The following is a 13,686-nucleotide window of genomic DNA, read 5'->3' on the forward strand; positions in this document are numbered from 1 at the left end:
TAATGATTCCATTTAAAATATTATGTTAAAAATATGCCACACATGTCCAAATTGCATACCATTGCAGCTACATTTCCATCTATAAAAATTAAATGTGAAATGCAATCAAAATAGGGGTTATGGGGCCTTTTAGTCCCTGTTAAGCTATGATCAGGAAAAAAAAGGTTAACCCCTTTACTGTGCACAATCAAGATGCAATTTTATGAGGTAGTAGTTTATCACGTCTTAATACATACGCCAAATGCACTTTCACATCTCTAACAAAGTAGTATGGAAATTGGGACAGACCTCTGTGTGCTGTTAATCAATCACTGAATCAGTTTTCAGTGATTATAATGTGTTATGCAATCTATGCATCGGCACAAATGTCCATGCGACTGAAGCTGGGTTCATGCTGGTTAGTGCTAGACAAGCACATGTCTGGTCAAGTTGGACAACTGGCATCTTTGGTCAAGTCTGGTGGGGACAAACAACAACTATTATTAGTAGCAGTAGTATAAATTGTATATAATTATTATATATTATTATATATTATAATATATAAATAGTCATATATACTTTATTTCATGCAGAATCTATTTGTAAAATGAAGTGTGTTTGTAAAATGAAGTGGGTAAAATGGATGTAATTGCACCAGTCAGAACTGTCTGACTATTGACAGTTTTGGCAACAGATTATTAAACCGCCTGTAAGAACGTTAATTTAAACCAAAGAAAGTGCAAGGAGAGAGAACCTATAGAAGTCACACTGATGGGTTTATGTTCATTGTTGAAAAGTGTTGTGGTTGTGTTTGAGTGTATGTGTGGAGTCTTTTGCCTCTGTGCTCTGCTGAGGAAAGGAATCGATAGCAAAGCTCTGTCAGCATGCAGAGTGGAAATAGAATAATCAATGTTCCCATAAAGAGCTCCAAACGGCCAATCCGCACCTCTCCTCCAGGCCTGTTCTCCATTTGTTCCGTCTGCTGGTAATCATAGTGCCAGTCAGACACCCCACCACCACTGCAGAAAACACACTCTGATCCCTCACTCCCACACCTGAACCAGCCTCTCGCTCAGCGTTTTTGCAGTAGGAATTAATTTGCGCTGAGAGAAAAGTAGAACTGATTGCTCGATATCAAGGCCAGTCCTTTATGATGCATTTGTTTGGCTTTGCCATAGTGATGGGAGTTTTAAATGTTCCACTTTGTTAAAGGGCACCTATCATGCCTCTTTTTACAAGATTTAATATTGGTCATGGGTGTCCCCAGGATGTGCAATGTTTAAGCTCAAAATACCCCCCAGATCATTTAATATAATGTCTGGAAAATGCAATTTTTGAGGTTTTGGTGTGTATCACTTTAAATGCAAATGAGCTGCATATTCCTGTCACGTGTCCTGAATAGGGTGTAGCGCAGGCTGATGCAACATCAGACCAATAAGGGCGCTTCGCGCCCTTCTTGCCACTTCCCGCCGAAACGGGTGTGGCCCAACCTATAAAAGGAGCTCGAAAAGGCTGACTCACCTGATTTTTCATCTCTTCAGCGAAGCTCACGCATCGCTGGATCACGAGGAAGCAAGCGCCGTCTGGAAGAGCATATCAGCAGGACGAGCCATCCTGAAGCCGCTGACATCGCCGCCTTCCACTGCCGTTCCTGCTGCGCTATCAGGCGCCCATATCCTTTTCATCCTTGTTCTGTTATATCCTGTGTGTGTGTTCGCCCTGCGACGCACATTCACAAAAGAGCTGCGTCTTTTTAAAGATGCCCTCATGTGGCTCGTGAAGAGCCCCGCTCAGCGAAGGAGATCGTCACGTCATCTGCGTCTCCTGTCTGGGTGAGGACCATGCAGCGCTCGCTGACGGCGGATGCCCTCATTGCGAGTTAATGCTTATGGTGACTCTGAGGACTCGCCTGGCATCCTTCTCGAAGCCTGCATCATCCGCTGCGCCGCAGCGCCGTAAGAAGCGCCGCTCGCAGCGCCTACCAGAACCGCCTCCAGCTCGGCCGAGCTCGCCGGTTCCCTCCGCTTCGCCGGCCTCCCCTGCATCGCTTCCCGATGCTCAGCGTTCGCTGCTTGCCGACGCGTCATCTGCGGAAGTGGATCTCAGGCCCGCGTCGGAGGAAGAAGACACGTGCTCTCTGCTTGCTTCGGGCAGTGAGGGTTGGGCGAGCTCCGTGGATCTCGCGCCCGCTGCTCAGAGGCCCAGCAGACGGGGGGATATCGATAAGGAGCTGATGCGTGTACTCTCGCTGGCCGCGGCGAGCCTCGGCCTCGAGTGGTCTGCACCAGCGCCCCCTTCACGTTCCCGGCTGGATGGTAGCTATCTTCCGGATGAGCGCTCTTCCTCAAGCTCAAAGCACGCCCCTTTTCTTCCTGAGCTTCACGAAGAAGTGGCGAAAGCTTGGGACGCTCCATTCTCGGTGAGAATCCGCTCATCTGTTTCGCCAGCATTCTCCACACTGGACGGTGCTAAGAACAGAGGCTACCTGTCACTTCCGCCGGTGGAACAGGCTATAGCAGCGCACCTTTGCCCGCCCTATGCTGGACGGCGGACTAAGGCGGCGTTGCCATCCAAAGCCTGCCGCATGACGTCATCGCTGCTCGCACGGATATTCTCTGCTGCTGGGTAGGCTGCGTCTGCGCTACACACCATGGCTACGCTACAGATTTTCCAGGGCGATCTTCTCCGCAAGCTGGATGAGATGGGACCTGAAGCGATCTCTCTCGCGGATCTGAGGAGTGCTTCGGATCTCTCCCTCCGCGCTACTAAGTCCGCTGCACAGGCCATGGGATGGGTTATGGCTTACGCTACGGTGGCTGAGAGGCATTTGTGGCTGACGCTTTCTGACATCAAGGAGTCTGAGCGCGCTGCGTTCCTTGACGCGCCGCTAACTCCTGCCGGCCTCTTCGGATCTTCCGTCAACGAGTTTGTGGAGAGATTCGCCGAGGACCAGAAAGCTTCACAGGCGTTCAAGCACTTCTTGCCGAAGCGCTCCAGTTCTGCAGCTAGCCGCTCTAGACCGGCCCCACAGAGCTCTCAGTCACGCCTACCGCCTCCTGCTGCGTCATCGCGACAGCGTCAGCAACGCAGCTCGGGACCCTGTTCTCGCTCTTCAAGCCGTCGCCCCATCTCCACATGTAAGCACAGCCCTGCACACAGGGCTAGCGCACATAAGATCGACACAGATCGGTCGAGCGCGCCGCATAGTAAACGTGCCCACTTCCCAGTGCCCACATACACTGTCACATACGGCGCTGGGCTTCTGTAAAAACGAGGCCCGTGCATGTACATTCTGCACAGGCAGACAGCGAGTTGAAAGTGGTAAATGTGCACACATGCAGCCCAAGGTTACTCGCAGATATATCGAGTCCCACGGGACCCGCTCAGCTTCCCCCCAGTCGGTTAAGCGCCGGAACGGGGTTGAGGAAGAGCGATCTGCCCGCTGTGATCAGCGCGCTCCCTGCCTCAGATGCGCAGCACACTCGAGCGCCGCCGTTGCCCAATCAACAGAGCGCGCTTCGCATCCAGCCCTTAGCCATTCATGCAGATGCATGGTCAGCGCTTCCAGGGGTTTCGGATTGGGTGCTAGGCATTATAAAGAGAGGCTAGTCGCTACAGTTTTCTCGACGCCCACCGCGCTTTTCAGCGCGCGTCGAAACTACGGTCAAAACAGAAGTAGCACACATACTTCGGGCCGAAATATCAAAACTGTTGAGCAAAGGGGCTGTAGAGCCTGTGTCTCAAGCTCAAAGCGAGGGGGGGGGCTGTACAGCAGATACCTTCTGGTGCCCAAGAGAGACGGGGGTCTCAGGCCCATACTGGATCTAAGACAGCTGAACAAGGCATTGATGAAACGCAGTTTCAAAATGCTCACGACCAGGAAGCTCTTCGCGCAGATTCGCAGAGGGGACTGGTTCATGTCAATAGATCTGAAGGACGCGTATTTTCAAATACAAATAGCGTCAAACCACAGGCGATATTTGAGATTCGCCTTCGAGGGCCAGGCATACCAGTTTACAGTCCTGCCATTCGGCTTGTCCGTAGCTCCTCGTACGTTTACGAGGTGCATGGATGCAGCGCTCGCTTCTCTCAGACTCAGAGGCATACGAGTGCTGAATTATTTGGACGACTTGCTGGTTCTGGCCCGATCACGAGCGGAGCTCGTGGACCACAGGGCCGTTTTACTCGATCACCTCGAGAAGCTCGGCCTCAGTGTCAATTGGGCGAAGAGTTTGCTGAACCCCAGTCAGACGATCCTGTTTCTGGGTATAGTTCTGAACTCGTGTTCCATGACGGCGCGGCTGTCACCACAGCGCGCGATGGGCATTCAGCGCGCAGCGAGTTCTTTCCGCTGCGGCGCGACCGTGTCGCTCAAACACTGTCAAAAGATGCTGGGTCTCATGGCCTCATGGCTGACGCGCTTTTGTCCCCATATCAAGGATCACCACGTCGTAGTCCGTTCGGACAACATGTCCGTGGTGTCCTACATAAATCGCCAGGGCGGTCTCGGATCCCGAAACCTGTGCAGGCTGACGGAACGCCTCCAGGTTTGGGCTCAGCGCAACGTGCGCTCGCTGAGAGCAGTGCATGTGCCTGGACTGCAGAATCTGGGTCCAGACAGGCTGTCCAGAGGCAATGTTCCTACGGGCGAATGGTCTCTACACCCGCAAACAGTCCGGCTGTTGTGGGAGAGATTTGGCATGGCGGAGGTGGACCTCTTTGCGTCCCACAAAAACGTTCACTGCCCCGCGTTCTTTTCCAAGAACGAAAGCGCGCTGTCACGGAGATGGCCGTGCTGCCCGCTTTATGCGTTTCCTCCCGTCTCCCTCCTTCCGCAGGTGATAGAACGGGTGAGAGAAACGAGATGTTCAATACTGCTTGTAGCACCTCTTTGGAAGAACCAACCATGGTTCCCAGATTTGATGCAGTTAGCAGATGTCGCCCCGTGGCCGGTACCGTTGAGGAGGGACCTCCTCTCGCAGGCCAGGGGCTCGATTTGGCACCCTCAACCGGAGTTGTGGTCCCTCCATGTGTGGGCGCTCAACGGTTACCCGCTGATCTCGCAGTGGGAGTGCTAAATACCATCACTAAGGCTAGAGCTCCGTCGACACGACGTCTGTATGCCTCGAAGTGGTCGGTGTTCTCCAGCTGGTGCACAGCTCGAGGTTATTCACTCCTTAGTTGTGAGGTGACGGAGGTCCTCTCCATCCTACAGGAGCTGTTGGATAAGGGCAGAGCCCCATCCACGCTCAAAGTTTATGTGGCGGCCATCGCGGCGTTTTCTGAAACGGCGTCCGGTCAGTCAATAGGATGGAACGATTTAGTCATCCGGTTCCTCAGAGGAGCTAGGAGGCTGAATCCTCCCAGACTTCCGTCAGTCCCTATGTGGGACCTCGCGGCGGTTTTGGAGGCCTTGAAGGGTCCCCCTTTTGAGCTTATCCAATCGGTTAGCCTTCAGCATCTGTCGTTCAAGACGGTATTCTTGTTGGCTCTCGCTTCTGTGAAGCGTGTGGGTGATTTGCACGCGCTCTCGGTGAGCCAGTCGTGCTTGGAGTTTGGGCCCAATGACTCAAGGGTCATACTCAAACCTAGGCGGTTATGTGCTGAAATCCCTCAACACACCATTTCGGGCTCAGGTTATTGCCCTGTCTGCCCTGCCGGTGTCAGGGGAGGATGGAGACTCGAGTCTTCTTTGCCCTGTCAGGGTTTTAAGAGCTTATGCGTCTCGCTCTGCTGCCTTTCGGCAGACGGAGCAGCTGTTTGTCTCGTTCGGTGGACGTTCCAAGGGAATGGCTGTTTCGAGACAGACTCTATCCAGATGGATAGTTGATGCCATAGCGTTAGCTTACGCTTCCAGGGGCCTTCAGTGCCCGTTGGGCGTCAGAGCACACTCCACAAGAGGCGTCGCCTCGTCGTGGGCGTGGTCTACTGGGATCTCCTTGCAGGATATATGTATGGCGGCAGGTTGGGCCTCGCCGTCTACATTTATCAGGTTCTATAACCTGGAGGTCCCCGCCTTGCAAGCAAGGCTGTTGTCGCTATAGTCGAATCAGGGCCCTGAGGGGAATTCTGAGTTCACGAGCGCTATGCGCTGCCGACTGTTATATGGGCAGTATTGCGTAAGACCCGCATTGCCACATTGGTCAGGCCTTGCCTCGGCTGTGTGATGTCATATTGCCGCATCTACGGATGCTGCTAGATATAGGACGGAGGGCTTTTTCCCTTTTCTGTCCTGGACTCTCTGAGTCCCTCAGGTGACTGTGCACTGTAAATCCTGGGCGTTGCTTCAGGTTTATTGGTGTGTGATCCCTGCGCGCACGGCGTTTTACATTGGGTTCCCGTAGCGTCTTAGCTAAGACGCAGTACGAGAGAGCTCTCGTAAGAGAACGTACTCGGTTACTAAACGTAACCTCGGTTCTCTCTAGAAGAGCGAACGAGTACTGCGTTCTCTGCCGTGCGTACGATTCACTCTGGTTCGCTTCGGCGATGAAATAAAGTCAGCCTTTTCGAGCTCCTTTTATAGGTTGGGCCACACCCGTTTTGGCGGGAAGTGGCAAGAAGGGCGCGAAGCGCCCTTATTGGTCTGATGTTGCATCATCCTGCGCTCGATAGGCTGTGCAGTTGCCGCAGAACAAGCCAATGAGCGAACGAGCCATCTCGCCTATGGCTGTGTACTGATGCAAATGCGCTTTACAAAAATACAAAATTAAGGATAATTTTTTGCTTCAGTATTTCGTGAAAAGAGACTTTTCCCGTAGCGTCTTAGCTAAGACGCAGTACTCGTTCGCTCTTCTAGAGAGAACCGAGGTTACGTTTAGTAACCGAGTACGTTTTCAACCTGCTACAGAACAACAGCAGTTTTGCCAAGCGGTGTCAGCCAGTTATTTTCTGTTCATTGCCAGTTCATTCAATAAAGACAGTTAACAATCTAGCTTCTGAGTACTAAGTTATTAACCCAACAATAGCGGGGTGTGTTAAATTTGTTGGCAGTGGGCCGCGCAAACATATGTGTTTGGTTGTGTGGGCCACGAGTTGAAAAAGGTTGGGAACCACTGCTATACATAACTATACAAAACTCAAACTATATCACAAATTAATCTCGCATTTAAAATACTGTACGCACACAAAAGACGGTTAAAATTCTAAGCACTTTAATGACAGGACCTTCACAAAGAAGTCTGGATTGAAATTATTTGTGCAGACATAAACTTATTTAGGTTGATTCTGAGGTGCATTACCATGCCAGGGTGTCCACAGGGTCTTAAAAAGTATTACATTTTGATTAAAATAAAAGCCCTTCAAAAGTATTAGAAAGTCTTAAATGCCATTTTCCAAGGTATACAATTTTTGTATCATCTTTTCATTATGTATATTTGTCCGAATAGTGGGGTTCTTTGTAGTTTATTTATAGAATTCCGCAAGATCGACGTCATCTGTTACGGCGCTCACTGACTGACTGTGCTGCTGCGTGATAGCGCGGGGCTTTTTGATTCTGCTTTCTCTGAATTTCTGACCATCACCACATGCTTCCATCCGCTCCTGCGAACATTTTAATATTGTATATAATTTTAGCGCATCAGGGTGCCACAGTCGATATGTCAGTGTTCAAATTCCTTTGAGTGCTCACAGTCTCAGTTCACTTTCGATTTCGTGATCACGCACAATTTAGATGCATGGTTGTTGTTTTTTTTTTTTTTTTTTCATGAAACTGGGCTGCTTTTAAATCGTTGCCATGGGGCGATTTTCCCCAGTGGGTTAAAGGTTTTAAATGTTGCATAAATTACATTTGGTTGAAATGCTTGCACTGAAACATTTTGCATTCTACCTGTAATAAAACTATGCTAAATGTTTTGGGCCACACTAGTAGGAAGCATTTGAGCTGTGTTAATGATACATGTGCATTACAGTGACTGACTGTAAAATATGTGTTTTAGGAATGGAAATGAAATTTTTATATTTGGGACATGGTAATTGCATTCCTTTGGGCTGTCTTTTTTATTTTTTTATTTTTTTACTTGCATGGGCTTGGGATGCACAATTAAAATGATGTAACAGTTGTGATCATTATTTTACCTTCCATGATCATTCAGAGTTGATTGTATTACTAAGTCTGCATCAAATCAAGCACTCCGTAATCACAGGTAAACTGTCTGGTCAGTCAAGATGTTTGTCATGAGAAATGTTCCACAAAACGGCTATGGTTTGAAGACCGTTATAAGAGTTGATGTTACAAATACGTCTTTTGAATATACTGTGTGAACTCATTGCCCATTTAGCTCTGAGAGCTTTATTTTTCCTACTCAGAGTTTTGTCAGTTGTTTTGTTTATTGGCCTAATTCTTGTTTCTTGGGTTGCATTGCTTAGTCACTCAATTAATTACTTGTGCTTCGTTCCCCCTTTCTGAATTGTGTTGTATTGATATTGATAATTGTGTTGTATTGTATTGAGAAGTTATCACAAATTAAGTCTGTTTAGTTGTGCTATGTTACAATCAATATATAGTAAATATAAATTAACGTGTCACTGATGTACCCATTTAAAACTTGGAGTGGCGATGAGGTCTTAATGTATGGAAAGAGTCTTAAAGTCTTAAAAGGTATTAAATTTAACTCCATTATTCCTGTATATACCCTGCTTGAAAGATAGAAGTAATCCATTCCATCTTCAGTGGCTCAGATGTTGGGAGAAAATCTAAACTCTATGTTCAGTCTTATATCCAAACACAGAACACCGGGATTGCTTATAAGAAATTGTTGACATTACAGCTGCTCGAGAGCAGAGAAAATGAAGGACAGCGTACAACTGCTGAGGGTGGAAACTATGATAATGCAGGGCTTTCAATCAGCCGCCGTTGCCCTGCCCAATGCAGTGTGATGTCACATTGCTTAGAAAATCAAAATGGCAGGCCTAGTGAGACTGATTGGTTTAATGGAAATTTAAAAATAAGGAGTGTGGGGGTTTTTGTATTATTGTTGTGTGGCTTTGTTCACACACTGGCAACACACATTTATGTCCAAACACCATGTGAAAGTGGGTTTTGCATAATAGGTGCCCTTTAAAGGCCTTTGCAAAACTGTATGTGTGTGTTTTTTTTCAACAATAGGCATGTTATATATTACCCTCTTAATCTTAAAGAAAAAAAAGAAAAAGTGAACAAAAGTGAATTCTTGACAGAATTCTTCCGCAGTGTGCCCATAGTTGAAGAAACCTATATGTAGTGCATTTGTGTGTGTGTGTGGTTGTGTTTGTGTGTGTGTGTGTTTTAAGCTGTGGTAGCCATATTTAAGCTGTCAAAGTACAGGCCTCACGGCAAAACTGCAAGTCTTGTGCCCTAAAGACACCTCAGACTTGTAGCTGACTCAACATTCTTCAATTTCTTGTGTGTGTGCAAACTCTTAAATGTGGTTTTTTTTTCATAATCTTCTTTTCCTTATTCTGACACAGAAGGAGAGAGAGAAGAAAAAGGAGGAGAAGAAGAGGGAAAACGACACAGATAAAGGGAACAAGCCAGCAGTTTTTGAGAAGGTAATTGACCTCATTACTGACCAAATAGACTGGAGACATTACCCTTTTAATGATTGCTGTGTTTATGAATCAGTTGAAGACTTTCTGTTTGGAGTAGGGTTGTGCCGATAGACGATAGTATCGTGTATCAACGATAGTCAGAGATATGGACATAAGCAGATTTCTCTGTCGATAATCAAGATGATATTAGGCTTATTCTTCTATTAATTTATTAGATTATAATAATAACTATTATTATTTTTATTTTTATTAGGCGGCCTATTATAATTCAGCTATCAGACTGCCCAGCTATTTCACTTCAGCACCGCATTTCACACACACACACACACACACACACACACGCACACACACGCACACACACACACACACACACACACACACACATACAGCACACGAATGTGCAAAAGAGGATTAGAGCCTGTCGCTAAAGAAGTTGTAACGATTTGACTCTGATAACTCGTTAAATCCATGAAATGAAAGCGATAGAAAATGAGGAGTTGGTATCCCACACATTTAATGTCTGGTACACGACAACGCGATCTCATTCATGAGAGATTAACTCTTTCTTGGCGTTACAAATAAAGACAAAATAATAACAAGACGGCAGAGCAAACTTATCATCCATTGTGGTTCTCATGTAGTCCTTCTCTTAAAGACTGATCACTTAACTTGTAACACATATATATGGTGATGACGTAGAAGGTCTACGTGAGAGGAGGTTTCACGTAGACCGAGGATGATAAGTTTGCTCTGCCGCCTTATTATTTTGTCTTTATTTTTAATGCACACCGCAATATAATGTGATGCATGCAAAATACATAGTTTTGGCCATTACAAAGTCTCCATCCTCAAACAGACGTACATGGTCTGCAGATATAAGGTATTTCATTGCACTTTAACAAGTAATCTGAATGGTCTATATGTGTGCAATATATTAAACGAGCCCTCACTAACTGAGTTTAATGCCACAGTTATGTTAGAATGCATCTCATTCTTGTTTCTGTGGCGGTACGTCGTTCTCATCCTGAGGCGCGCGGCCCGGAGCGCTGTATGACTGATGCATCAGTTCAGTTCAACTTTACTCCAAATATATCAACTTACCCGTTTTGAATACTTTATTTTTAAATGTGTTTGTTTATATCCAATATTAGTGTTAAACTGCTGGACGTGCGCAGATGCGGCAGATTTGTCACAGGACGCGCGATATGACAGTTGCATCCGACTATATATGCACTAGCTCTACAGTAATACAGTAAATACAGTATTTTTATATTTAACGTTATGACAAGAACAAAGAGTCTCTCTCTTGCTCCACCCATGCACGATAATATCCTGTATTGGTGATCTCACGGGCTGACGATATGACGATTTGAAAAATGACCATATCGCCCAACATTAGTTTGGAGAACTTCAGGTGCTGGTTGCTGGACCATAAGGGAAATTCTATACAAAATATTTTTGCAGTATTTTTCTTGATTTCAATTCTTGTGTTTTTAACAAATCTGAGATTTTGAGAATCACATACGCCAGACAGTGTTCAGTGACCATAAGGAAGATCCCAGTCCTGTCTCTCATGTGAAATCAAACACCCTGAGCACTGGAGTTTAATTTGTCTTGCATATTCATACATCTCTTTGCAGAAAATTAGAATATCTAAGTTCATTTTAATTAAAAACCTCATGGGAGATTTTGTATGGATGGTGGTCCGAATGTCAGATAGTTGAGAAACTTTATGAAAATAAGAATGATACAGACACATTTCTGGTGGATTCTGTGCTGAAATCACGTTGACATGTTACTATCATTACTGTTATATAATTCAGATTCTAAATTCATTTAGCACATTTTCATTCTGTGTAGAATGTGGTCAGTTTGTTACTCTGATGTTGTAGGGCTGGGAATTTCAGATTATTATAGTTTCTTTCAAAAAAGGTTGCTTTCAAAAAAGAGGAGATTAATCATGATTTTATTAAGTAAATCTCTGGATATAGTTTTGAGTTTACTTTTTGAGGTTGGACAGGTTAGTTGCATGGTTTTTGAAAGACTCCTATGTTTACTAAACTAACTTTAATCAAAATGCAGTAAAAACGGTCATAATGTGAAAAGTTAATTTAAAATAACTGTTTTCTCTATTAATCAATTTTAAAATTAAAATTATTGCTTTGATGTCAGAGCTGCTCAAAAATCATTATCAATGTTGAACGTTAATATTAATGTTACTTTTTATTAATATATCATACTTAATGCTAATATTTTTGTGAACTTTGTTGCATTATCTTCAGGATTCTTTAAATGTAAACTTCAAAAGAACTAGTTCTTCGAACTAATTTTTAAAGCCCCATCTAATAACAAAATAATTCTTTCTTTTGACAAATCTGTCTAGATTTTGTGATTTGACTTTATTTCGTACTGAATACCACAACTATTTTAGATAACAATCAAAACCTGTATTAGATGAACACCATACAGAAAATTGGCATTATTTCAACTGTAATCTAGCACATATACGATGACTTTATTGAGCATGCATTGAACGCAATCATAGTGCGCACAGAAACAGCCACACTGCTGTTCATTTTACCGACAAACCCCCAGAGCATCTGATCTCTAGTGCTTTGAGTGGTATCGAGCGGGTTTCTTCCGCGCCAGTGGACACGTAGGGTAACAGATATTGCAGGCTTGACTTCATCTCTCTGTACTGCAGAGATGTTGAGCAAACAAGCAAACACTTAGATGTGCTGAAATAGCCACAGCAGCAATAATTAAAATTTTGCGTCTAGTCGACATTGCACATTCACAACTCTGCAGCACAAGGCAAAAAGCCCTGAACAGGCATCTTACATTTGTACTTGTGTAACCAACTGCTCACTTCAGGCACCTTGCTTTCCTTCAGGCTACACTTCATAACCACACGCAGTCACACACACCTTCCTCTCCCCCTGAAGCACAGTTTGGGGTCATCTGGGATTGTAGCACGGAAAAAAAGGCATTCACAATTGCCGTGTGTTGTGTGTGAGAGAAAAGAGAGTTTGCCGCATGTGGGAATGTGTATTATTTTCATCTAGCTGTCAGAGAGCACAATGGAGGTATTAGATTGACAGGCGAGAGGACGAGAATGGGTGGCCCTGAGTGAGAGTGGAGAAGGAGTCACGGAGAGGGCACAGTGCTACATTTTTTCTTCAGTGGTGTCTCAGATTTTCTGTTATTCTTTTACTCTCTGCATAGCTTTTTATTCTTCATGCTCTGTTGTCCTGCACAAGTGATTCTCAACTAGCTTTGCTTCAGGATTTTACATGCAAAACTAGTTGATAGGTTGCCTGAATGATTAGTTAACTGGTTGTCTTAAATATGCTGGTATTGGTGTGAATCTAAAGATGAACAGTTTTAGGTAATTTTTAGTTTGACTTGCCACCTTGAAAATGTAACACTCATGGTAGAATGCTCAAAATGAAATGACCAAATAACTGTATCAGGGGTGCTTTAAGGGAATATTTTAAAATCGCGTTTTCAAGATGCTTTTAGTATGGTGTGCAGCAAGGTTCCATATGTGTACCTTTCATTTTTTCCATGAAGGAACTGAGTTCAAAGTCAAACCTATTGTGAGCTTACAAGGTTGTTAATTGATGCTTTTATTTTTTTTGAAGCCATCAGCATTCATTATTTCTATTTAATTTTAAATAATCATGTAAGAAGGGGTATTCATGATGAAAAACTCCACTAATCAAAGAATCACAATGAGCAAATCACAGTAAAAAAAAAAAAAAAAAACTTTATTGCGCCCAACAACTGTTATATTGTGAAATATATTGTTTATAATCAAAAACTTTAAATTTTATTTGTCCATTGTTTTTAATTTATGTAATTTAAAGTGCTTAATGTGTTCATAATTATTTACTTCATTAAAGCCCTGTTGTACCTAAAAGGTGCATTGTTGTTGTTTTTTTCTTACTGAATGAAGAAAGCAAAGCCATTGGTAAAAGTAGTCAGCATTGTGGAACTACTGATTTTATAAAATGGCAATAACAGCAGTAATACATATTCGAGAACCTGTTCAATATATTATTAATAATAATCAGAATAAATAATTCTTCCATTAAGTAACATAGTTTACATTAACTGTAGGCTGTTTGTTTGCCAAAAAACGTATTGCAACTCTGCACATTAATATAGAATGTGTTCACA

At 44.4% G+C, this 13,686-nt stretch overlaps 1 protein-coding gene across 5 annotated transcripts in view; it reads left to right on the forward strand.

Annotated features, from left to right (window-relative positions):
- The window catches only part of smap1 (small ArfGAP 1), a 102,762-nt gene that overhangs the window by 33,596 nt on the left and 55,480 nt on the right, over nt 1-13,686 (forward strand). For 2 of the 5 annotated variants that reach the window (XM_059566188.1, XM_059566190.1), the window contains one exon: nt 9,424-9,504. The exons of 1 other annotated variant lie outside the window; for it this stretch is intronic. In XM_059566188.1, the coding sequence (XP_059422171.1) occupies nt 9,424-9,504 (81 nt within the window). The remainder of the gene's footprint in view (nt 1-9,423; nt 9,505-13,686) is intronic. 2 more of the 5 variants (XM_059566189.1, XM_059566191.1) reach the window with 1 other exon arrangement.

The sequence above is a fragment of the Carassius carassius genome, chromosome 14 (assembly GCF_963082965.1).
Source record: "Carassius carassius chromosome 14, fCarCar2.1, whole genome shotgun sequence".
NCBI lineage: Eukaryota > Metazoa > Chordata > Actinopteri > Cypriniformes > Cyprinidae > Carassius > Carassius carassius.